This window comes from Diplodia seriata (assembly GCF_021436955.1).
Source record: "Diplodia seriata strain FDS-637 chromosome Unknown scaffold_6, whole genome shotgun sequence".
In the NCBI taxonomy this organism is placed as follows: domain Eukaryota; kingdom Fungi; phylum Ascomycota; class Dothideomycetes; order Botryosphaeriales; family Botryosphaeriaceae; genus Diplodia; species Diplodia seriata.
The window spans coordinates 687,338-712,177 of record NW_027117313.1 but is presented as its reverse complement, the minus strand read 5'-3'; the positions used below and the strand labels follow the sequence as shown (position 1 = coordinate 712,177).

The window sequence follows — 24,840 nt, the reverse complement described above, 5'->3', positions numbered from 1 at the left end:
TATCAGCCAACTCTTGGACAGCTGGCTGTCAACATTGCACGCCAAAGTCCAGTCCACCGTCATCCGTATTGCGAACAGCGTTTTCTATACCCTTGAAGCATATCGGCCAACATACTTCGCAAGCAGCCTTCCCGATAATGGAGCTCTCCCATGTTTACGGTGTCGAGCTGTCCAGGCTCCGCAACTTGTGCAGCGAGCCCCAGCCTCTGCGAAAGATCCACTTCCGCCTCGAATCTGACACCCTCCCCGCGAGGGAGTCCTACCTTGACCTCTACGTTCCCGAGTTCCACCAATACGGCTCTAGCACAGACCGCCCCGTTCGCCACCTCGACATCACGTCAACCTGGAGGAAACTGTCTACCACACATGCCGCGGAGCTGAAGTTCTGGGAAGATATGTTTGCGGCTGTGCTTGAGTACACCATCTCAAACCACTTGATCGACCTCGTGGACGATATGCACGACTGCAACATTGGTACGCATTGCAACGAGGCCGAAGCCCTCAGTGTTCTGGTTGTTGACTACTCGGCTGGCAGATCGTTACCCAGGCGACTTGGATGGCCGCATCTGTGCTTTTGTCAACAAGCTGGGCGGCAGAACCTTCCCGGTAAACGTTCGCGAAATCGCCACTTGCATGCTTGAGCTCTACAACCGTCACGGATGCCAGCATCAATGGTTTGCCTCCAGCGGCAACCTCTACAATGCGCTGTGCGAGTTCCTACGGACCCGTGACTGTTTCTTGGACGCCCCTCTCCATCCTACCATCAAAGTCACCTTTGCCGCCTCTTTCTCGCCTCAGAACGAGCCGGCCGTCGTTGGCGTCCTTAGACGCTTCGGTCCAGTGATGGGATTCACTCGGCTGGACGCCTTCACGACGGAGGATGCTTGGTGCGAAATCCATCCAACCTACGTGGAACCAGCCCTTGATCCAAGCTATGCTTCGTTTAGTAAACGGCCGGAATATCGTCTGGCTTCTGACTGGGTCAAGTTCGACTGGGACTCCGGCGTGCAAGGCTTCCGCGGCTATGTTCGGCCCATGCCAAGCCTCGGAGCAGCAGGAGTGCGCACCTGTCTCAACGTGGACTTGGCTGTTGTGAGTAGACGGGTCTTCCCCGACGGCGTTGTCTTCGAACGAAACCTCCGGGTTAGGATCAAGCTGTCCGTGTGCCGAATCACCAGTTTCCCCACGGTTTCTTCGCCTAATTACGATAGCACGCCGACACTGCAACGTTGCCGTTCCCGGCGGAAGAGAGGAATTAAAGCAGGACCCACAAAACCCACATCTACGTCCGGACATTCGATTCAGCCGCCCACGTACTGGGGAAGAAACGTTCCTGCCTGGGGGATTTTGGCCGATTATAAACCGGAGGTTGAGATCTCCAGTCCAGTCCAAGTGAACAGGGTGCAAGCAAGGCCGCGGACAGCAGGCCTTGGAAGGTCTCTCAGTGGTGTTTTCGAGGACACAGAACACTCTCTGTTGCAGCCGTCTATATGGCCACAGCCCGTTCGTACGCAGCTAAGATTGCGCCGGAGCGAATCCTCACTTTCACTCAGCTACACTGCCAAGCTTGCCACTAAAATGAGCGATGATGGGTACGTCGTCGTACAGCCAGATCACTCGTCCTCTTCAAGCGACCTCGACGATTCCAGCGCGCCCCTCGAGATGAAGCAAAGCCCTGGGCGTCCAAACACCAAGCAGTCTCACTACTCTCGACCGGCGCCGGCGACCCCTGTATGCCCTGCTTCCGCACCCCACCCCTCGCACAGGCGTACCGACTCAGTTCTTGACACCAGCAGCGACCAAAAACGGCCGGTCTCCACCGTTTGGATATCGACGGACGATACAACGGCGGCCACCAGCCACAAAAGCAGTGGCACCGTCGATAACACAGCATGGGTCCGCTGGAGCAACGAGGATGATGAAGGCCTTGGGGGACACTCCCATATGGAGGAGCAGTGGTACATGCCGCCCGGAGACCAGATAGAGAGGGCCGAGCGCTTAGGCAGGAGCATCAAGGAGTGGTACGACGCCATGCTCCTGAAGCGCGATACCCCCCGCAAGAAGACGCGGGAGGAGCAAAGCCAGGAGGAGGCATTTGAAGAAGCTTTTCTAGAAGGCGATAGTGGCGAGGACGGAGATATCGAGGGTGACGATTGAGCGTTTGGTTGACTAGGAAGGCAAATTAGAGGTGGATTAGAGGGGAGTGAAGGGCTTAAGGGACTATGGATTAGTATAGATAACAATTCAAAGCTTAACTAAACGAGGACTTTACAGCTACAGCCATATGTATATCTTTTTCAACTGTCCTCGATCGACGACGCTACTACCCTTCCTATATACCTACTTGAATCCAAGATCCGGACGTATTTACACGGATTTAAGACTCACACCTACGTCCGGATATTGGATTCGACTACCCATCAGTAGGGCCTTCCTACATACCTAGTTGAATCCAAGATCCGGACGTCTTTACGCGGATTTAAGACACGCATTTACGTCGGGATATTAGATTCGACTACCCATCAGTAGGGACAAGGACCCTGAAACTATTACCACGAACCAAAGTCTTCGCCGTTCAGTTCGAAGTAAAATATGTTTTTCTTATAATAAGAACCAGCAACCCCTTCTATCAATTAGCTGCTTCATCAACAATCTTCTCCATCAACCAACTACGCTATCAACCAACTACGCCATCAACCAACCACACCATCAACCAACACTCCATCAACCACCGCCACCAGCAAACAAAAAAGCCACCATGCCGCGCTCATCCAACCCCAACATCTGGACGGCAACCACCAAAAACGACTACAACTACTACGATGTCCTCGACACGGAGCCCTGCCTACCAGAACACCAAACGCACCTAGGCCGCGTGGCTGCCTTGTGCACCGCGCCGCCCAAACCACCCTGTCGCGGCGTCCCCTCCCTACGCCGACCAGCGCGCCTGACGTACGAATCGTACACCACGGTTCTCCACACGCCCAAGACCTTCTCGCTCAAAGGCGTCAACCGGTGGGCACGGCAACCGCTCCATTGGGACCTGGGCCGGCTCCGTCAGCTCGGTGAGCAGGAGCTGCTGGACGCGGAGAGTGCCCGATGCGACATCTGCTGCCAGCCGTGGGAGTGCCTGACGCGTGAGGATTTGGAGCGCATTGCGCCGGAGATGGTGGAGGAGGAAGAGAAAGGGGAGGAAGAGGAGACGGAGGATAAGAAAACGGAAAGGTCCGGGGGGTGCAGGGACCCTGTCGCGCTGAAGTGTGGGCACTTCTTCGGCAGGGCGTGTTTGGCCGCGTGGCTGAGGGAGAGCAACTCGTGCCCCATGTGCCGGGACATGGTGCGGCTTCCGATTACGACTACGTCGACGGCGGTCCGTTGGTGACGATGACAACAACAACAACAACAAGGAAGATGGCGACGATGGAAAATACTCATGGCTGTTGAGGGTGAGTGTGCTGAGCTGGCAGAAGGATCTTGAGTCAGCGAAAAGCTTGTGTGTGAACAGTCCGTTATGTTCACCTGTGAGGGCCTGTTTTGGAGGTTTCAATTTTCTTTTGGTCTTTTCAATATCCAGATACAGAGACCGGCTTCTACTAGCGTATTTCACCGAGAGTATAAACTGTTGGTGTAATTGTGCAGACGTTCATGGAAGTAAATCGAATGTTTCAATAAAGGGTCCCAAGACCTGAAATCGCTTTAGTAGTAAAAACGTAGCCGCTCTTGAAGACCCTTGAACCACTTCTACCTAGCAGAAACTTCTCCCAACCAGCTCGTCCGTAAAGCCACTACACCGCCACCTATCTACCAAATAAACAAACCAGCTACTCCATGAAGTAACCACTTCGACCAACCACCTATTACACAAACCGCCGAAAAATCAGCAAGCAGCACATCTTCCCGCTTGCCTCGAACATTCAACAAAAACTCTACGCCGTCCTCACAGCGCGCGTCCACTCCCACCCAGTCCCCAACCCACCGTTCCCAGCGAAAAAAAAAAAAAAAACCGGGAGTATCCAACACCAGCACGACGACAACCATGGCCACCACCGCCACAACCTCGTCGATACGGGCATGGTGGCATCTGGCACGTTGCCTTGCATGCCCTGCCCGGAGCGCGGAACCGGAAGACACCCCCTTGCGTCGACCCGCGCGCGAAGACCCGGCGGCCCCCTGCCCAGACCCCATCATGTACATGAGCATCGACAACCGTTGGCACCTGCGCGAGCCGATCCGCGTCGTCGGCAAGGCGACGCTCTTGGAGCGGGAGAGCCTTTGCTGCGTCATCTGCGACGAGCCGTGGGAGGGCCTGACGGCGGGAGACGTGAGGCTGCTCGTGGGCGGGGACGAGGAAGCGGTGGAACGGGCGATGGCGGATGCGAAGACGGGGGTGTGCACGAAGCCGGTGATACTGAGTTGCGGGCACCTGTTTGGCGCGTTGTGTTTGGGAGCGTGGTTGGTGCGCAATAGGTCTTGTCCGATGTGCAAGAAGGTGGTGCAGATAGATCTTCATGTGACGGCATGATGATCGATTAGGTGGTGTAAAAGAAGCAAACAGCCCACCTGTGGCCTTGGGAACGAGGCATGCCTGCCAGCATGGCGATCAGATTGTTATGGTTCTGTTCCTTGATGATAGTAGTGCGCGTGGTTGGGTAACGGGTGAAGGGGGCTGAGATGGACGGAGGACTTGTGGGCTTGGGAGCAGTTTCTTCTTTCAAACGTTTATCTGCTTAGAATAAATATATAGCTACAACACCTGCCTTCTACAGCAACTTGACTGTTGAATTGGATGATTCATCCGCATACTCATGCTCCCTGACAAATTACACTGTTAGCACTGATGTCGCAAAGAGACGCCGATGGGTCTACTCACTTGAACCAGTTGATGAACTGAAACATGCTGGCCTTCGGTGTCCTCGTCAAGTCGGTGTAGTTGACATACTGGAGGCCGAACCGAGTGTTGAGACCGACCAACCACTCGAAGTTGTCAAAGATGGCCCATCCGAAGGCTCCAGTGACGTTGACTCCGTCGTAGTGGATCGACTGGAGAATGGCGTCCAGATAGGACTGGAAGTAGTCGGCACGCCGGAGATCCCAGAGGATGGTGCTGAGGTCGTCGAGCTGCGACTCGAAGGGTTCCGCAAACCCGAACTCGGTGACCATGATCTCGTTGACAGCGGGGTAGAGATCCTTCGTGATCTTGGAAAGGAAGCGGCGCAGCCCCTGCGGCGCATCCGTCAACCACGAAACGCCGGGGTCGCCTGCAGGACCAAGAGGGAAGCCGTCGGGTGCAATGTTGGTGCTACCCGCACATGTAGGGTACGACGGGTGCGACGAGTTTGTGGTGCAGTTTTCGTAGTCATCAATGGCATATGCGGTGAACGACGAGTAGCCATCGATGGCAAAGTAATCGCACGAGCCCTTGATCAAATCCTTCTCCTCTTGAGTATACTCAGGGAGGATGTCTCCCAGAGTATCTTTCAGAGATTGGGGGTAGTCGCCGTCTGTCCAGGGTCCGCTGAACCATCCAAGCACGAAATCGAAGTTGCGCTGGACTGCAAGGGCGTCAGCCTCTGAGGACGTGTTCGGCTGGAAGTAGTTCCCGGAATTCTTGAACGTTATTTTGCCGGTACCCTGTTGACAATCAGCACTTTGAAGTCTCTAATCGCATGGAAAGACACACCTTGAATTCCTCCTTGTACCATTTCGCCACCTTTGCGTGAGCAAGCAGGGTGTAGTGACCGCAGATGAAGCGGGTCGGCAGGCCTCCAGTGTAGTTGTTGTATGCGGGGTAGTAGTCGCCAGCCGGGTAGACGGAATACTGCCAATCGCAGTATTGCGGCTCGTTGATGGTGAACCAATCGTCGACGTACTCGTCGTATCTGGAGATGACGAACTTTGCATAGTTGAAGAAATCATCCACGACTTCGGGCGAGGTCCACGCGCCGTACTCATTGAACAGAGCCAGGGGAGTTTCCCAATGGAACAGCGTAACCTTCGGCTTGATGCCATTGGCGACCATTTCCGAAATGACATCGTCGTAGTGAGCCACGGCCTGCTGGTTGACGGGGCCCTTGCCAAAGGGAAAGAGACGCGGCCAGCTGAAGCTGGGACTGAAGGACGGAATGTCCAGGCTCTTCAAACGCGCGAAGTCCTGCTTGTACAGCCAGTAATGACTGGCCACAACGTCTCCGGTGGTGTTGTCGGCAACGAAGTTGGGGACGCGGTGAGACAGCAGATCCCAGATACTGGGGCCCTTGCCCTCAGCGTCGGCGGCGCCCTCGATCTGGTAGGACGAGGAAGACACGCCCCATTTGAAACCCTTGGGCAACTTTAGGTTCGTGAGGTTCGTATCGTAGCTTGGGACGAGCGGATGGATGGGCCCTGGGCCGGGATGCACGCTAGGTTCAGGCGTAGGCTCGACGGTGGTGGTGACAGGGCCGGTGGAGATGGGCCCGACCTGGTCCCACAAGAATGCCAATGCCTGGTCCGAGTAGTCCGTGTTGGGTCGGTGCTCGGTCTCAACGGCGGGGAGGGCGTACGTCTTTGTCGAGTAGTTGCCGGCCGGGTTGTTGAAGGTCAATTGGGCGCCGACGACGGCGGACGAGGCCAACAGGACGGGGAGCACACGGGAAGGCATGGCGCACAGTCGGTGGGCAGAGTCCGGCGGTCTCTCCAAGCCGGACGGAAGCGACGGATGGACATATTTATGGAGTCAGTATGGCCTGCGCCCAGAGTCGTCATCTCGGCGGCGTGATGCGGAACAATCCTCTCGTGCGATGGCGGAGCGGGGTTCAGGTAGAAAAGAGACGAAGCTCGGGTGAAGAGAGTGGCTCGAAGCGGCAAGGGCTGGCGACGGACGAGCCGGGAAAACGTCGAGTCCACTAAAGAGCCGCGCTACGGATAAACAAGTCAAGGACTGTTTCAATCCGTAGCTTGTTCCTGACGTGCCAAGCGGGGCCCCGCCGGGGGAGAAAGACGGAGAGCCAGCTCCGCGCCCGCTTTGGGCTGGCAGCGGCCCTGCCCAACATTGCACGACTAGGCACAAGCTCAGCGTGAAATGAGAGGGATAAGTATAAACACCAGCGCCAATCAATTGTACACATGTGAATTACGCGGCCAAGACGAGAGCTTGCCGCACCCCAACAATATCCAAAGCGTCGTTCCCGCCGTCTATCAAACAATCCATCATGCCATTTCCACCAGTGCTTTCCCCGGGTATCTAGCTTGTTTTTGTTGTATCGTGCTCATATCCAATAAGTTCCAATCATCTTCATAGCGACGTCTTTAGGTGCGGCGCTTCTTCGCAGGGGGAGAGCTCTCGCCGTTCTTCTCTTTCTTTCCCTTGCCAACGAGGGCACGGATATCAACCGGCTCATCCTCGTCGTCGTCGTCATCCAGGTCCTCAATGTCTTCGATCGACGAGAGATCATCGTCGTCAGCCTCCTGGGCAGACGCTACTCTCTGTCAGCATGTGTTGCGTAGCCCATGTCCCGAGGACCGTCACTTACTGAAATACTTGATGGCATTGGGCCAGATGTCCTCGGCAATGAGCGTCGCCAGCTCGTCACCCGTAGGGAAGACCTCAGACTCCTCGGCGAACAGCTGAATCTCCTCGTCGTCATCCTCCTCGTTGTTCTCTTCGACCTTCTCGCCCTTGGACCGCTTGGTCCGGTCCTCGGCCTCCTTCTTGGTGGCCTTGGCAGACTCCTCAGCCGTCACAAAGGGGCGCACCGACACGAAGCCGAACCAGGTGAAGAAGCTCAGAGTGCCCTCCTCGCTGAGCTCCATCTTCTCCAGCAGCTTCTTGTACTGAGGCAGCTTCTTGAACTCGGTCTTGACCTTCTCCGCCGACAGCGTCTTGCGGGCGTCGAACAGCTCGACGGCGGCGTCGGTGAGGCCGTCGGTAATGTCCTGGCCCTTCTTCCAGTTGATCTTGACCGGCTCCGACACCAGCCCGGACCAGCCGTCGAGGGCGCGGCGGTACCAGAACTTCTTCTCCAACACCTCGTTGTCGAAGTACTTGTTGGGGCTGAAGCCAAACTTGACCGAGAAGCTGCGCGGCGAGCCGGCCGGGTCGTCGATCTCGAAGCGCGTCACCTCGATGCTCTTCAGGCAGTCGGCGAAAATGCTCGAGTCCGAGGGCTGGATGAAGTTGTCGAGCTCCGGCGGCACCTGCTCGAACACCAGGGCCCAGAAGTTTGGCAGCTTGGAGATGACTTCCTGGCGCTTCGCGAAGAGAGGCTGGGTGATCTTGTACTGGTGGCGGACTGCGATTGTTAGCTGAGGTTGTGCATCGGAGACAAGGGCAGAGAGGCGCACTGATCTGGAGGTCGGCATCCTCGAATTCCTGCTCCAGCTGGATCAGGTCCTCGTAGGTAACGTCCGTCGTCTGCTCGGCGGCGGCGGCTGTGGTGGCGGAGGGAGCCATTTTGGAGGAAATATCAGAAAAGCGGCGGGTGTTTGGGGCAGGGCTGGAGGGGAGGATGTGCAGGGAGGATGTAGCCGGACAGACGGCGCCGTTTAAGTATGCACAAACAACGTGGGAGGCGAGCAGGTGAAAAATGTTGGGATGCAACAACAACTAGGGTTTTCAGGCCGATCAGGCCGACTCATTCTTCGCGGATGCCGTCATGGGCTGACTCGTGCAACCCGGACCCTATTTGCGCCTCTGTCTGCTCCGCACGGCCGTGCTGATTTGCCCGGCTCAGACCTCAACGCGCGGTCCCGTGCGGCTTATGCAACTTGTGCCTCACTCACAGCTCCCTCGGTCCCATGCACATTCCCGACCGCACCTCGACCTGGCTGGGTCCTGCCGCAACCCGTATTGCGGGGGATCGGATGGCTATACCCGTTCGAACGGATCCGCCTCTGCACCAGCCATTGATCCGGACGCGGTTGACAATACGCGTTATCTGTCCCCGCCCGAAGCCAGGAGTGCATTATTGTAGATAAGGGCCTGTGTTTCGCGACAACCTGGAATCTCGCCAGCACAACCCCAAAGCACAACCGCATCTGTATCCCGGATGCGGTCCCCTTGCTACACGGATATGAACCATCCATAAGCCTTCCGTGCTGAGCCCCCAACAACTTCTAAAGTGGGCTGTGGCGCCCGGCCACTTCCTCCGTGTAATCCAGTCCAGCCCCTTCTATTCCTGTTGTCAGCATCGACTTCAGCCCCGAATTTTACCGACATCTCTGGCTATTGCAGAACAACCCGGTTCCTTGTTGTCCGTCGGAGGTTTGGTGTCCGTTGGAGTTGCTCTCCACTTTAGCAACCCACTTGGCCCTCTAGCTACCATCCATGCAAGTTTGACTCTTGACATCGCCCTCGTTTTCCTTGAAATCCACGCAATCATCTCGAATTTTGCAAGCCAACAAGTCCCTTGATTTTGACCGGAAGCCTTTCATCGGCAAAATGATGCCCATAATACATGCACAGAGACCTTCCCCATACGAAGCCCCGCGTCCAACCGTTTGATCCACCCATAAGCCGGCGTCTCTCAGCTGCCCTATTTCTTCCCCTTCTTGCTCGTCTTCCTCCCCGCATTCGCATCCCTCCCCCTCGCCGCACCACCGCTCCGCAGCATCGCCCTCTGCCTCTGGTACTGCCTGACGATGTTCTCCACGCTGCCGCGGTCGTGCCTAGGCTGGCGCATGTAATACAGCCTCGCGCGGCGCGCCCTCTTCTCCCTGCGCTGCACCACCTCGACGCCCTCGACGTTGGGGCTGAAGACCTTGAACCACATCTCGACGCCCAGCCGCGTGAGCTGGTTGCGCAGCAGGATCGCCGTGTCGACGCCGCGCCGCCGGATGTTGAGGCACACGCCCGCGAACGGGTCGCCGTTGCGCTGCCGCACCAGCAGGATGTCGCCGACCTTGGCCCCCTCCAGGTTGGTCTTGGAGAAGAGGTGGGCCCGCGCCCCCTTCGGGTCCAGCGTCGCCAGCTGCGCCTTCGTCACCGCCGCGATCGGGTCCTTGCACTTGGCCACCGCCGTCGGCGGCGGCGGGTACGTCTTGATGGGGTTGTGCACTTTGCTGCCCTCTGTTGTAGCGAATTGCGTTAGCCGTGTGCGATTCTTCGATTCCCGTTCCCACCCCCGGGCCTCAATTGCGCGAGTGAATCGTGTACGAGCCCCGGTCCGGCGGCCGGATGGCCGAGTCGCAATTATGGAGGGCGTCTGGGGGTGATTGGCGTGTGCGTTGGTGAGGACGTACGCTTGATCAGGCCGTTGGCGTGTAAAGCCCTAGGCTGGGCGTCCGCCAGATCGGCGAAGCAGCGCCGCTGCGCCTTCGAGGCACGAGTTTGCCGCAGCGCGGTCTTCCAGGCGGCCAATGGCCGTGCGGCCGAGCGTGGTGTTGCCATTGCGTGTGGGGGATGGGTTGAGTAGTCGGCGGTCCTACAAGCTCGAAACTTCGCCGAGATGACCGTGATGCTGACTAAGCCACCGCAATTCCCGCGAAAGCCCGGCATTCGTCGTCGAGTAGTTGAGCGGTACGGGCATCAGGGTAGGCGAGTCACATGCAGGGAGCGATCGGCAAAAAGTCTTATCTTGCTTCGGGCGCCCAGAAAGCTGCCGTGCCCTTGTATGGCTTCATGGATGTTGGCGAGTGAGTGGAACCTCAGGCCTAACCGAGTAAGGCAATACCATAGGGCCTTCCGTGAAGATCAATGATGCACACGCGGTGACTTGGTCTAGAATGGTAGGTGAGATTTGTGCGGGCAGAATGACGCCTCTACGTGTCATCGTCCACGCATCTTTACGGACTTGGTTGATCTAATGCGGCAGTGAAATGCACCATATCGCAACCATACGTGTTCTCCAAGCCAGCAAACCAGAGGGGGGAGGTTGCAGGATCTAACAGACATTATCCACCGTCCAGCCGGAATCCAAGCTCTATCAACTGAACGAGAAATCCAAATGCCATCATGACAACGTGAATCGTGCTGGAAATTACCTCTTTTTTGGTGCGTACCACGGTGCGCTCAGTCGAAAACCACCCTGTATCTTAGAATCAAAGTAAACGTGATCCGCTAAAGCTTTTTTATGCCGCCGCCAAACCGACGAATCCGCAGCAAAGGAAGAACGCCAACGCAATGCAATATATGCTTTACCCCGAAAAAGCCATGACTTCTCGTGCCTTCACAGGTTCATGACCTGGAAGAAATTCTCCACGTCTCTGATCGGCGCCTCCGAAGGCGTGTCCTCGGGCTGAGTATCCGTGTCGTCCTCGTCCATCCAGGTGAGGCCGTTGGCTCTCTCCTCCACGGGGAAGATTTCGCGCGCGTACTCCTCGATGTCACGGAACCCTTCCCACAGCTCCAGCGCCGTCTGCGTGCAGTCTTCTTCCAGATCAGGCCCGAAGTATGGCGCGTTCTGCCACCCCAGCACATCCTCAAGGATCTCGAGATGTTCGCGATACCCAGCCGGCACAGGGACGTGGAAAGTTATAGGGCCGCGGACATAGCGGCACGGCCGGTTCAGCGCGCGGCTGAAGGCCTCGCAAACCTCCACCGGGGTGAGCTGCGAAAAGGCTAGTGTGATTCTGCATATCAGAAGGGCGTCAGCAAGACGAGTACCAGAAAAAGACAGACAAGCATCATTTGCGCATCCGCGCTGAAAGAGACAAGGCCTCCCTCTGAGACAACATGCACACAACGCGAAGACGTACCGCTGACCTGCCCATTTGCGCGGGCCTTGTTTGAAGATCTGCAGTATCGCGGGGCCGACATCGTGCTCGGCGTCCAGCCAAGGAATGGGGATGTGAGGATGGAATGGAGCCTGCCATTCGAAACTGCCGTCTTCCTGCAACTCCATGCGGAACAGCGGGTAGGGCAAGCTGGTGAAGTTGTTGTGGTAGGTGCCGGTGTAGACAAAGGTCGCTGGAATGCCGATCTGGCGCACGAAATTCTCCACGGCGAACTTGTTGGCCCAGAGGGGCAGGGCTCGCCAGCCCTTGCCGTAGATGGAGTGGTCGGGCATGCTGCTGTAGATGAAGTGCTCTACGCCAGCTTTCTTGGCGGCCATGGCCATGCCGCGGCCGATTGAGATCTCATCGCCCCAGTGAGTGGTGTTGATGAAGGCCAGCTGGGCGCCCTTGAAGAGGTCGGCTACGAAGTGGTCATCGTCCAGGGAGCCCACGCGCAGGTCGACTCCGGGAATCGAGGACAGCTCCTGCGCAACGATGCCCTGGGTGTCGCGCGTCTGAGCGCGGACCTGCCATCCAACGGCGGCGGCGACGCGGATGAAGCTTGCCGATTGGCGGCCGGTGCTGTTGATGGTGACGACCGTCTTTCTGTCTTGCATGCGGAGCTCGTTTCTGGGGGGCGAATGGGCGGAGGGCCGCAGCGGTGAGAAAGATTTTCAGAGGGCGCGCGGCGGGCTCAGAAACGTGGTGTGACAGCGGGCTGGGACGGCGGCAGCGAGGCGGCAGGCGGACGTGTCAGGGAGCTGGTCGGGTGGAGGGGCTTCTGGCGGGCACGGGAATTATATCCTGGTGGTGGTGAGGGAGCGCAATGGCGGGCGGACAGCGCTGGACATGGCCTGAGCAGACAGTACGTGCATGTGCGCGCTATCTTCTTGGGACGGTCCAGGGTGTGAGGTGCCTTGCCGTACGAACACAGGGCCCAGGCGCATGGGAGCAACGGGCCGGCTCTATTTATCTCATGGAACGTGACTGTGTTGGGAGGAGAGGCAGAGAATTTTGCGGACACAGGGCCAGGCTGCGCGCGCATCAGGGCAGTGAATCCTACCCAATTACCTAATAGCAGCGTGTCGGGGCACCTCGGCTGACTGCACTGAATCGTGGCGTCTGGAGAGCGCGCGCGCTGTGACGTGAGACGGAGCAGCAGCAGCGCAATGCAGCCGTGGACGGACGGACGGTGACGAAGTGTGCTCAGGGCAGTCTGGTTGCGGGCTCGCATGCGGGGAAAATGGCACCTGATGAGTCGCGCGCCCACCCGGCCCCCGGCGGTGCGCAGGTACTGAGTACAAAAATAGGCCTCGTTGCCCCTCGCCCAGCAGCGACGCCTTCACGATGCTGCGCTCCATTGGGCTGCCGCACACGGAGAAATCCCCGCGGACCCCACCGGCGCAGGTGCGGCAGCGCGAGCAGATCGCAGCCGCTCGTCTAAGTGCCTGGGTAGCGCCTCAGGCGCGGACCCTCGAGGCCGCAGCGAAGCCCGCACCGCACTGGCACCGCGCCGACTTCGCTGCCCGCGGCCGGTTTGCGTCGGGCTGGCAAGAGGGCGCGTTTCGAGAGGGTAATCGATTGCTGCTGCCCCTGGCCCGCCGGGCGACTGCCGGGCCACGAGCCAATGCCGCCCCCGCCCGCGCTGAGATCGCATTCGCGACCGGCTTGGGTGGTACCTCCAACGCGTTTCACCGCGCCGTAGCGCCCCATGCACCCTGCGGGCGGGAGGCCCTTGCGCGCTGCCGTGGCCCTGTTGTCCATGGTCGCGGTCTCAGAATCCCATTTCGGCGCGAGCGCATCCCCCGCTCTGGCCATCTCCGCGGAGCGGCGACCTTGGTCGCGGTTGCCCGCTGTTGCCCGCTGCGGTCCTCCGCGATGGGCATACCACGCAAGCGGCAGGTACATGCTGCTTTCCCCAGATTCCCATCACCGCTCGCCTGCGCTCGCTTACGAGAGCCGCCTCTCCTCCGCAAATTGCCTGCCAGATCGCCGCCGCCCGGCCGCCCCTGGTCTGATGATGTTCCATCGTCTGACAGGGCCCCTAAGCCGCACACTACATACGAAGTACGATGCACCGCACCCGCTTACCCTATCTACAGTGGGTTCACAGCTTTCCACCTTCCCTTGGACACACTGAAGCTCCGCCCGCTTGCCGCTTGGCGCTCCATCCTCCAGTCAGCCGCGTTTGCGCGCCGGTGCGGCACAGCCAAGCCGCCCGCCGCCTGTCTCAACAACCCATCAACCACTGCCGTTCTCGCCGACGCCCGCCAGCCGCCAGACCTCCGCACTGCCCTTCTCCACCGCATGAAGCGACGCCGACGCCGTCTCCTCGGCGTGCAGATGCGCGCCCGCCTCGCGTAGCAGCCGCACATGGCCGCCCTGCCCCGCGTGCGCCGCGAGATAGAGCGGCGTGTGTCCTTCTCGGTTGCGTAGGTGGACAGACGCGCCTTGCGACAGAAATTCGCGCAGGATCTCGACGTTCGGCCCGGATGCCGCCAAATGCTGTCGTTGCGAATGTCAGCAGCCATGCAAGGTAATCTCCTTTCTTCATGCGCCACTCTGGTTCCGATCCCTCTCCGGTGGATTGCAGATGCTGTTGCCGGGGGCGAGAACGCCTCGAGCTGCTGCTTCTCGCATGGGTGAAGGAGGAGCTTGCTCCGACCACGTCGCCGCCCGCCTGTGGGCCGGAAGGACGGAGACTTGCTCATATGCAGCCTGCTCAAAGGAGGACTGCCTTGGACAGCCGAGACGGCAACGCGTGGCGGCTTGCCCACTCAACGGGAGGGACAGCCAAGTGAAATCAGGGAAGCTTGACTCACCAATGGTGTGTTGCCGGCGTAATCCGTCTCGTTGAGCAGGTATTTCGGCTCGTGCCTCATGACATCTTTGACGCCATCGATGTCCCCGTCCTTGATCTTGTAGCCCAATGACACCAGGCTCTTGACCTCCGGAGTCATCAGACCGCTGTCGGGATGCTGGAAGTATGTGCGACCACTCTCCTCCAGCTCTCCACGAAGGCTTACGGACATCTTCTTTGCGATGTCGACCGGTGTCATGTCGGGCAGGGACAAAAGGTAAGAGAGCTTCGTCAGTGCTGCCTCGGTTGTCATGTCCTGACCGAACACAACGCCTGCCCTGCCAAGCACGGTACCCGGTGCGTATAGAGCGCTGACGCTCCCGCTGAGGCACTGCGTGACGTTGACGATGACTATGCCGCGCTTGACAGCGTCCACCATAATCTTCGTCATCTCCGAGTCGGGGCCGCCAGGGGCATTGCCGGCCCCGAAAGTCTCCAGAACGAGGCCCTTGAGACCGTCTAGGCGCAGAACCGCGTCCAGCATCTCCGGCTTGATACCAGGGAAGACACGCAGGCAGGCGACGTGCGCCGTATCAAGGTTGGTCTGGATGCTGAAGGGGTGAACGCTCGTAGGGCGGTGCACAAGGTGCCACTGCACATTCGTACGCAGACTGGTGATGGTGGCCAACGGTGACAAATTGGGGCTGGCAAATGCGTTGAAGTCGTCGGCCGAGACCTTGGTGCAACGGTTTCCGCGGAAAAGCTTGAAGTTGAAGAAGAGGCAGACCTCGGGAATCATGAAGTGACCGGCAATAACCAGACTGGAGAGAAGGTTGTCGGTTGCGTCGTTTTGGAGCTGCATCATGGGGGCCTGGCTGCCGGTCAGGATGACGGGCTTGCCCAGGTTCTGCAGCATGAAGCTAAGGGCGGAGCACGTGTAGGCCAGGCTGTCGGTGCCGTGCAGCACGACGAAGCCATCGTACAGCGTGTAGTTGCGGTACAGAGTGCGGGCGATCTCATCCCAGCCCGCGGCGTTGATGGAGCTGCTGTCCAGCAGCTTCTCGAACTCGAGCACCGAGTAGCGCACACGCCGGTTGTACGAGCTCTTGGGCGTGCGCAAGCTCTGGACAGCCTTCTTGGCGCCCTTGTCGTCAGTGACGATCTCGAGTGGCTCGGGATACGAGCCGTCGTTGAAGGAAGGGCGCGGAGCCAGGCAGTTTTTCAGGAAACCACGTGCCTAGTCGAGGTCAGAGTTGGCAGATAAGAAAAGAGGCGTCGCACCACTCACGGGAACAAGGCCATCCTCAGACTCCTGCATGCAGATGGTGCCGCCTGTGGAGAGGTGTGAGCATGAAGGTTCAACTTGGTCGACGAGGCACCGCCCTACCGGTGATGACGATCAAAACCCGCGTCTCCGGGACCTCTTGGCTGACAGACATCCTTTCGAGAAGACTCGCAGAACGTGAAAAAAACTCTTAACTCCGTTGAGACAGCTGGGACAAGTGAGAGACAAGACGCGATGAAACGTGCGCAGAGACGGCGAAAGAGTGAAAGCTGAGGAGGGCGGTGCGCCGGGAGCTAGCAACCAGCAGTTGACCTTTGTCTCCACCGGGCAATCACCCGGTACTTATACGACCTATCTAAAAGGTACCACCGACCGACCGCTCTCCAGGCCAACAAGAAATCAGGGCCGCCCGAGTGGCCAGAAGGAAAAAAAAATTCGATCAGGTCCAAACTGCACGAGTTCTACCGAGAGCGGCTTAGCGTGAGGTGTCCGCTGGGTTTCTATTACCCCTTCAAAACTCCCCTGCTTATCGGCTCGTGATTGTGAAGAGGAACTTTTGACGAGCGGACGAGGTCACGATGGCAGAGGCGCGGTGTGCACGTATGGACCAAGAGCGAGGGCAGGATGAAAGCGGGAGCCGGGGTGAGGGTGCGCTTGCAAAACTCCGCCCTACGATTCGTTGGAAGGCTGCTCGGAATGTTTTTCCCTCGTTATCGGAGGCGTGGAGTCGCGAGGATTTTTGGCTCGAACAGTCGCACCGATCACCGAAGCGCCGATGTGCGGAGAGCGCTAGGGAGAGCGCTACGTCACCCCCGGTCCTGGCGTGTGCGCAAGCGGCCGACCCGGCGACACGAGCTTTGCAGGAACAGCGTCGCAGCTCACATGCATCTTTCACCGTCACCAAAGGCTCCAGGCACAACGACAAGTGGAAGGATAAGGCTTAGGATTCTTCTCGATTACGTCTGATTGTCATCAACCCATAGCCACCAGGAGCTTAGGAATACCGTGCCGAATGCGCATTGCTCACTCCCAACCCCTCTCCTTTCGCGACCGCCCTTTGAGCTCCCCTTCAACGTCTTCGGAGTGGTCTATCTTTGTTACTTGGCATCCAATAAGTGTCTTCTGCTGCCGCCACTCTGGACCCTCGCGCTGAACACGAGCGGGGCGGGCTTTGCGGTTATTATGCCTTTCGCCGCCTCCTCGCGCCGCGCGGTGTAGACGTACGCGATGTAGCATGCGTGGATAGCAGGGCCAATGAATCTGCAAATGAGAGATTCACCGCCGTCAGCAGCTTACTCATGTATGTAAGGGCGTGAATCACGCTTCTCCCAGCCAGCAGCCGAAGCATGAAGGGGGCATGTGTACGTACGGGAGAAGCAGTGCGCACGCAATGTTGACCAGGAAGTCGGCTCCGCAGCCCGCGATCATGAGGACGGCGGCGGCCGGGCCTGCTTTCGTCAGTCGTGTGTTCATGAGGGAGTACGCGCGTTGAGAGGTGCTTACAAAGAACGGCGATGATAAGTGATAACACATCTGCGGTGTCCCGCCTGGCCTTGGTTCTTGGTGGGTTTCTAGGACGGTGTAAACGTGGCATGCTGTTGGAGGAATTGTCTGCACCACTGATGTACGGGGAGGTTGGGCAGTGTTATAGCTGTCGGGGAGCAAGCTTGATGGCAGGCGTGAGCATGAGTTCATGCAGAAAGCGCTTTGGTGGTGCCTCTCCCCGCTCCTGCCATATACCAACGCTACATGACGGATCGTGAGTAATGCGCTTTCCACCTGCCTTATTTCACACTGATCTGGTTTCCCGGTAATGGATCTCCAAGTAGTTCCTGCCTCAACGGACCTTGAAAAGACCGATCAGCTCATGCCGCTTTCGCCTCAAGCAGCAGCACTGCCCATTGGCCGAGACTTGCTGGGCTGATCTTCGACAGCAACACACCCGTCTATGGGAAATTTAGTGTACGAAATCTGTTCAGGCTACTCAGTGCTCGAATCCTTTCCATTCATTTCTTCTATCCTACCACATCTGTCATGTTACATGTCCAGATGCACCAACTTCCCTTCATCAATTCAGGCCTTGTGCTCCATTCCTGGAAGCAACACCTACCTCTGTGGTCCCCCCTTGACATCCCTCGGAAATCTCCGACCCCCTTGGCATTCGGCGGTCAACTAACTTGCTGGAGAAGGGAGTCTGATCCAGATACGGCACAAAAACGCCAAGGCACAAACATACACCCGCCAATCCCTCTACCCTGCATCCTGAAGCATGTTGCGTAACAACAATAACAATCATCCGTACTCCGGCCATGTGCTAATTGTAGGGAAAAGAAGGGGGTGTGTAGAACTTGTCGAAGGCAATAGAAGTGAGGACATCGTCGTGCGACGGAAGGTCCGTGTTCCTCTGCGCGGAATGTCGAAGGTCTGGTAAAATTATTTACTGCTGAATGTACTTGGCTTCGTCGTCTGAAAGGGGTGGGTGAAGACGTTAATGAAAGAGGGGCCGCTGTGTAGCTGTAATCGTGTAATCCTGCTGTCCTCAGCGGAGAGAAAGGAACGTCTAAGGCCATGGTCATGTAACGCCACTACCGATCAAAACCTCTAATCGGCCTGGTTGCTGTGGGCTTGGTCCATCTGTGGATATGTTAGCTATCTAAAGCGTCTAATGTCAGAAAGGCTGGGATTCCGTACATGCGAACTGTGCGATCGTCGCCTGCGGAGGCAAAGACGGAAGGATCCTTGGGATGCCACGCAACGCAGTTGACGCAGCCAGATCTGTGCGCTTCGAGCTTTTCCACCAGAGTGCCATTCGATCGCCAGATGTAGACCCGTGAATCTGCTGTAATTAGCATCATTGGGCTAACTTCACAAGCCACGGTATTGTACGGCAGACTTACCTTCGCTGCCACTGACCACGAAGTTCTCGCTAGCTCCCCCGAACGAGCTCCTGATTATGTATTCTTTCTGCTTCTGGCCTTCGTACTTCTCCAGAAGCTCGCCGGTCTCAATCTCCATCAGGCAAATCTTGTTCTCGTTCATGCTAACAAGCATGCGCTGTGAGTCATGGCTGATACTCAAGGAGGTCAACTTAACATCGCTCATCTCGTACTCATAAACCTTCTCCTGTGTCAGGTAATCGTAGACCATGATGTGATGCTCCAGCACAACCACAAGGCGTTCGCCATCCGGAGTGATGGCTACATCGTGGACACGAAGAGCGTAGCCGCGCTCGCGCTCGCTGCCATCTTCTCTCCACGTGTGTCTCTTCTCGCCATCCTTGCTCCAGATGCAGAGACCGGAACCGGTGTCTTGGGACCCAGTAACGAAGGTCTCACCATTCGGTGCCCAGGCCGCGGAGGTCACGGGGTAGTCGAATCCCTTGTCGAGGCTCTGGATAAGGTGACCAGTCTGTGTGACGGATTAGTGGGCAGTTACGAGAGCTAAACAGACCCACGGTACTTACCGTCATGTCCCATAGCTTGGCAGAGTTGTCCTGGCTGCAACTGATGAGCTTCGTATCATCAGGGCTCCAGGCCAGGTAGCAGACGCCGCTCTCATGATCTTCGAGAGCGAAGCGTCGGGTGTAGTTGGATGTGTCATAGACGTAGATCCTTTGGTCCTTGCCCGTAGTGGCAAGCATGGACCCATCGTGGGAGAATTTGAGAAACCAGACTTCATCGACATGATGACGAAGCTCAAGCACTGTCCGAAGCGGAAAGTCTTCGCGGTCGCACTGATGATCGAGATAAAGGGAAGGTGAGTCCGAGGTGTTGTGGTAAAGACACTTGCTGACCCAATTATCCTTCACCTGGTCTAAGAGCACCGCAAGCCTATGTTCGGGGATCATCACATTGGGAGATATTGATTCTGTACCCTGTTAGCAACATGCATTTCGACAAGAGAATAATCGAGACCGTAGGGGATGTCTTACTTGACAGCTCCGAGAGGAGTATACTTCGCGATTCCCCCGCAGCGCCATCCCAGCTTGCTTGAGCCTTGAGATCCTCAGCTGACTGGCACATCATCAAACTGTGCAGGTGTTAGCTGTCTGGAAATAACCATGACTTTGAGAAATCCACAATGGCGATCGGCATTGCTGGGCGCAGGGAGATTGTACCCACGTACCTTGACAAAGAATGTAGTGCATGAGTGTCTTGATGCAGAGGTGTTAGCTCTTGACGAAGCACCATAAGCGCCGCGCCAAGATCGCGCTGTTCAAGCAGCTCCAGGTACTTCTGCTGTCGCATCCAGAATCTCATCTGGTCCTTGTTCGCCCCTTCAGCTAATGTAAGACCGCGAATCTGCTGGGTACCAGACGACCACTTTTCGGACCTGTCAGGCTCTTTCCCATTTCCATAACCGTATGCACCATCTCCGATGCCTACCCCACCACCATCCTCGATAGTTGTACCGAATAACAGCGCCTCCGCCTCGGCCCAATCGCCCTGAAGCACCGCATTCCGGAAAGCTGCAACGGTCGGACCTTCGAGCTCAAACCCACTCTCCTGACTTAGCGAGGCCGCTGCGGTGTGGTAGCCAAGATCCGAGAGGCCTTGAATCAGGATCCTCGTCACCTCCTCTCTGTCATGGCCAAAGAATGTGGCAGGCCTGCTGCCGTTGGTGTAGGAAGTAGCGTCGCCGTTGCTCTCCGACGCGGCATGCGCACTGCCATTTGTTGCTTTGCCAAGGCCTGATGCTTGAGCTGGCGACACGCCATTGTGGCCGTTGGAGAAAGCCTGGGACGGCGATGGGGACCTCCGCGATGGTTCGGAGCCTAGGCGCATTGTGTGATCGGCTCGACGTCTGCGTTTCGGCCTGCGAGAGGCCTCACCCGGGGCGAAGGAGCGGGAGGTTTCTTCGTCAGAGATGGTAGTCTCTGATGAGCTGCGCGGTCGCTTGATCGCTGACGAAGGTTGCTCTGGTTCGGGGATGGGGACCGAGGTATAGGCAGCGGGCGTGGTCGAGGTTCCGCGGGCTGCAGGGTGTGCTGAGAATGCCGTGTACGATGGAGAATCCGGACGTGGATCGGCGGGGGAGTCGGGGGCGAGTGTAGGGGGGTGGTCGTGAGGGATTTCGTCGGCCAGCTCGGCGAGCCTGGTGGGTGGAAGAGGCGCTGAGGTGGTGCACGCCTCTTGCAATGGATCGGTGGTTGCGGGAGGGCTGCGGCTTCGGGGAGCAGCTGGAGCGGACGAGGAGCTGCAGAGGAGCGCGGTCGCGCGAGCTGCGGAAGCTCCAGCCGTCTCGACGCCGGGGCAGGCGTCTACAGCGGCGGCAGCTGGCTTGGAGAGCCGGCTTAGCGGTGCTGTGGCAGCTGGAGCGTGGCCCAATACGCGGGCCGAACGTGGGAAGCTGCGAGCGCGGGGCCCGGGGCAGGCTGGTGCGCTGGACGGGTAGGATTCGTGGTGGTGGCTTGTGGAGCGGGGAGCAGAGGAGGAAGAGTATGGGGAGGAGTGATGTCGGCAGCTTGGGGCAGTCGGCGGGCGTCTTGGCTCGCCCCGGAACCATAAGTTAAGTCACAGCTGCAGCCTTCCGGCCGCCTCGGGCCTGACGCAAGACCTGCTGGGCTGCGCAGCGGCGACTACACGCACACGCACCCGCGCCCGCGCCCGCCCTGCCGCTGCCGCCCTCTTTGCGCGTCCCTTTGCTACAGTCAGATGACGCTGCGATGGTGTTAGGGCGCTCCCAATCGCGCAGCGGTCCCCGTGCTCCGAACGGATACCGGGCGGTGGGGCGCGCGATAAGACTCCATCGCGCCGTCCTCAACCGCCCTGCAGCTCAACATCATCCGCCCGCGGTCTGCTGCTACCTTGTGTCCCCAGCCTGCTCGCCACGACTGCAGGGGCTCTGTCTTCCCCAGCTTGTCCTTTGCCGCACCCTGGTTCCCGACGCCCGATCCCACTCCGCTCCCGGGCCCAGCCATCACACTACGCTCGCTGCCTTCTCTAATGCTCGTGATGGCTTGCGCAGTGGACATGCAGTTGCTCGGCAATGCTTGATATTGACACCCTGGTGGGAAGGCCGACTTCTGCGGAAACGTCACCGGAATGCAGCGGCGTCCGGTGACCTACCTCTGCAGGGCCTCGTTAATGCGGACCTCATGTTGACAATGATCGCACAACAGCAGCGAGATCGCACTCCAACCAAAATACGGCCATCGTGTAGATGTAGACTGACGATGAGTACCGCCAACGTGTCTAGTTGGCGGATACAGCTCTTGCGACACGCCGATAAACATGGTGGGTGTCATGCTCCCCAGTTCGAAGAATCATTCCACACTCCACGTCAAAAGCGTAGGTTTACACCTCAATTACTATTCAACTTCTCCTGTATGCTATTCCTTGCAGTAAAATGTGAAGGGCGGGATCTCCCGTAGGCAATCATGAAGCAGCCGCCGAAGGAGATTTATATGCGCCTGCTGTAACACAGTCAAGAAATCTTATGCTCAACTTCCTCCTCATTCGTTCCCTTGACAGGGTCCAACATCTGCCACATGAGATTAGAAAAGCCGATGATGCTATTGAACGCCTCGTCCCGCCTCCTCACTGCTTCGATTTGGTCCATTTGCCCATCAACAAAGATGAACTCCAACGTCTTCCCCTCAAGTACTGTACTAATGCCGCGGCCCAGCGCCGAGCCCGCCGTTTTCCGCATCTCACCGATTTCGTGGAAATGACGCGACCACAGCTGCTTTGCCGGAAATAAGCGAATGAGGGAAATGCCGCTTGCTGAAATGCCAAGGCGAGCCGGAACTCCGTGATAGCGGCATCGAAATGTCAGGAAGTATTCTCCGCGGTCGTGTTCCGGATGCGTTGGTGCATCTACAAAGACTTCGTGGTCGTCTGTTGGTGATGTTTGGGCGCTGGGCTCTCCTTTGATACTACCACTTCCCGAAGCCTCCTCCGCCGTTCGCTCACGCATCTTCTGGGCTTTGTTCGTCAAGTAGCGAAAAGACCACTGCGCATGCGTCGGAAGGCCCCAGAAGACATATGCTACAGGGGAAACGGCGTGTCTGAATCGGGGGTAGTGGCTTGCGACCGGTCTCCCCATGAAGAACCACCAGATTGCCACGAAAGTCACCACTCTCATCGAGTAAGCGGTTGGTGTGAGGACGCCGAGCAGGATGGCGCAGACAATACAGAATAGGGTGGCCCAAGTCTTCTCGGGGAACTTCCAGTCGTAGAGGTTCTGCATCCTCTCCAGGTGGTCGGCCAGGTCGTTGAACTCGAGTTGAGCCCGAGGGCCAATTTCATCAATCAACGGATCTAGCCATTCGCCGGGGCCGTGGCGGTGGATGAGCTCGCTGATCTTAAAGGCCGTCGCTCCTTCGTCCATGGCGCGCTCATGAGACTCGCGAAGTGATTTGAAAGAGTGATGACTGTATCCATTCCGAAGTACGATAAAAACACAGTAGCATAGGATGAACGTGAAGACGTAATCGGCCACCCAGAGGAAGACGAATATCGCTAGCCATCTCCCAGTTTTCGCGGGGTTTTCCCAGCGGTAAATGTCCCGCAGCTTTAGGAAGTATGACTGCCATGGGGCGGATGCCATTAGAATGCGCTCCACGTGCTCTATCAGGAGGTGACGGCTAAAAGCCGTCTGATCTAGCGCCACGCTTCCGAGAGCATGATAATCTTGAGTGGCGTAGAGGCAGCACTGAGCAGAACGTTAGCGATTGCATCAGGTATAGTACAGGGTCAAGGGGTAGCCACGTACGTTTCCCCAAAACTTGGTCCAATCTGTCCTGACGTATGTCCCCTTTGAGTCTCGGACTTCAACGTCCTGGAAGCGAGGGTGGTGGATGTATTGGGCAGACACGACGCGCACGCGGTGAACGAACCTACTTGTCGTCCACGCTACCCTCAGGCTCTCCCTTTGGGCCTGTAGGCTTTGCACTTCTTCTTCGTACGCCACAGCGTTGTCGTCATGGTCGCCATCCGAACTCTTGCGCGCAGCTTCCAGCCGATCATGGGCATCCAAAAGCACTTTGTCGGCCTGGTGCGACAAAAGCGGTTGCTCTGGGGCGGCTAGCCTGGCGGCAGCCTTCCGCTTGGCAGAGTCTTTAGGATGGGCGACGACCCGAGCAAGGGTTTCAACGCCGTCCTTGGCTTGGTGGAGAGCGTCGCCAACGCTCACGGGCTTCTGAAACACCTTCTGGGGGTTGAATGCAGGGTTGGCAGCGACATCGTCGTAGCCCTCACGCTCCCTGGCGCGCACCAGCCCCTCCGTATCGTCCACATGCAGTACCTTTTTGGCCTTGTGTTTGGCCCGCCGCGAAAGGGCATGGATGCGGGATTGGTGGGGATGCGGAGAGGGCTCGTCGAGATCGGAAGACGGATCGGACCCATATTCGGTCGTCATGTTGGTTTGCGCACGTTCTCAAAGCAACTCCATGCGACAGGCAGCATTATGGTGACTGGAGTCGCGCAGGAAATTAGCCGGTGTGGACAGTGACGTTGGTGGACGTGGGCGGTGGTCATGAAGGAAGTACACACACGGCGAGGTCCTGGAAATGAGGCTCTATTCCCTGTTTGATGCAGCACATGTGCATGGCGTGTCTGCTTTGGGCTGGCGGACTGGTTTGTGGTGCGGAACGCGACGACGTCGATGTCATGGTGCAGAAGGATGTGCGGGATTTGGCGTCATTGGCTGCTGCGCGCGCCTGATCGGCAGCCCGCCCTGGCACATGCCAACCCAACCCTCAACACCAAAGCCTTCAGCTGGCCCGGGAGCTGCACTGGCTCGCGACACACTCCCTGTCGGCGCAAACGGGAATCGACATTGTTATCTTCGAGCTGCATCTGATCAAGCAGCCTATCGCGTCACTCTTGTCACAGCAAGCATCGAAGGACATTCTGGGTGGAATCGCCGGGTAACAAGCTCAACATACTTCAATCCCCCGGTTCGATCGCGAGGACCCCCATTCATCGCCATGCTGCTGCCCTCGGCCAAAGAGCAGGCGGTATATGCTGCGGCAGGAGGACTTGCTGGCGCTGCCGTGTTCCCCATCGAGCTTGGATCAATGCTGTCTTCGCCGGCAAGAATCCCCGTGTCCAGTCTGCTCCGC

At 57.9% G+C, this 24,840-nt stretch overlaps 8 protein-coding genes across 8 annotated transcripts; 1 reads left to right on the top strand and 7 right to left on the bottom strand.

Moving 5' to 3' along the window:
* Positions 1 to 137: 137 nt before the first annotated feature.
* On the top strand, positions 138 to 2,157 carry SLS55_006129 (uncharacterized protein; the record flags this gene model as incomplete). Its single annotated transcript, XM_066777566.1, has 4 exons — positions 138 to 474; positions 536 to 1,157; positions 1,554 to 1,592; positions 1,767 to 2,157. 4 exons carry the CDS (start codon positions 138 to 140, stop codon positions 2,155 to 2,157), a joined length of 1,389 nt encoding a protein of 462 aa, XP_066631661.1.
* A 2,709-nt stretch (positions 2,158 to 4,866) lies between these two features.
* On the bottom strand, positions 4,867 to 6,637 carry SLS55_006128 (uncharacterized protein; the record flags this gene model as incomplete). Its single annotated transcript, XM_066777565.1, has 2 exons — positions 4,867 to 5,631; positions 5,681 to 6,637. The coding sequence occupies 2 exons, from the start codon at positions 6,635 to 6,637 to the stop codon at positions 4,867 to 4,869; spliced, it is 1,722 nt and encodes a 573-aa protein (XP_066631660.1).
* Positions 6,638 to 7,284: 647 nt separating this feature from the next.
* SLS55_006127 (uncharacterized protein) lies at positions 7,285 to 8,428 on the bottom strand (the record flags this gene model as incomplete). Its single annotated transcript, XM_066777564.1, has 3 exons — positions 7,285 to 7,454; positions 7,509 to 8,267; positions 8,320 to 8,428. The coding sequence occupies 3 exons, from the start codon at positions 8,426 to 8,428 to the stop codon at positions 7,285 to 7,287; spliced, it is 1,038 nt and encodes a 345-aa protein (XP_066631659.1).
* A 1,081-nt stretch (positions 8,429 to 9,509) lies between these two features.
* On the bottom strand, positions 9,510 to 10,363 carry SLS55_006126 (mitochondrial 54S ribosomal protein bL19m; the record flags this gene model as incomplete). The annotated part of the gene is made up of 2 exons (XM_066777563.1): positions 9,510 to 10,042; positions 10,216 to 10,363. The coding sequence occupies 2 exons, from the start codon at positions 10,361 to 10,363 to the stop codon at positions 9,510 to 9,512; spliced, it is 681 nt and encodes a 226-aa protein (XP_066631658.1).
* Positions 10,364 to 11,141: 778 nt separating this feature from the next.
* On the bottom strand, positions 11,142 to 12,305 carry SLS55_006125 (uncharacterized protein; the record flags this gene model as incomplete). The annotated part of the gene is made up of 2 exons (XM_066777562.1): positions 11,142 to 11,544; positions 11,671 to 12,305. The coding sequence occupies 2 exons, from the start codon at positions 12,303 to 12,305 to the stop codon at positions 11,142 to 11,144; spliced, it is 1,038 nt and encodes a 345-aa protein (XP_066631657.1).
* A 2,160-nt stretch (positions 12,306 to 14,465) lies between these two features.
* Positions 14,466 to 15,927, bottom strand: SLS55_006124 (uncharacterized protein; the record flags this gene model as incomplete). Its single annotated transcript, XM_066777561.1, has 3 exons — positions 14,466 to 15,725; positions 15,777 to 15,820; positions 15,876 to 15,927. 3 exons carry the CDS (start codon positions 15,925 to 15,927, stop codon positions 14,466 to 14,468), a joined length of 1,356 nt encoding a protein of 451 aa, XP_066631656.1.
* A 2,447-nt stretch (positions 15,928 to 18,374) lies between these two features.
* Positions 18,375 to 20,557, bottom strand: SLS55_006123 (uncharacterized protein; the record flags this gene model as incomplete). The annotated part of the gene is made up of 6 exons (XM_066777560.1): positions 18,375 to 18,407; positions 18,473 to 18,609; positions 18,671 to 19,181; positions 19,237 to 19,640; positions 19,705 to 19,802; positions 19,899 to 20,557. 6 exons carry the CDS (start codon positions 20,555 to 20,557, stop codon positions 18,375 to 18,377), a joined length of 1,842 nt encoding a protein of 613 aa, XP_066631655.1.
* A 1,642-nt stretch (positions 20,558 to 22,199) lies between these two features.
* SLS55_006122 (uncharacterized protein) lies at positions 22,200 to 24,134 on the bottom strand (the record flags this gene model as incomplete). Its single annotated transcript, XM_066777559.1, has 2 exons — positions 22,200 to 23,429; positions 23,490 to 24,134. 2 exons carry the CDS (start codon positions 24,132 to 24,134, stop codon positions 22,200 to 22,202), a joined length of 1,875 nt encoding a protein of 624 aa, XP_066631654.1.
* Positions 24,135 to 24,840: the final 706 nt, after the last annotated feature.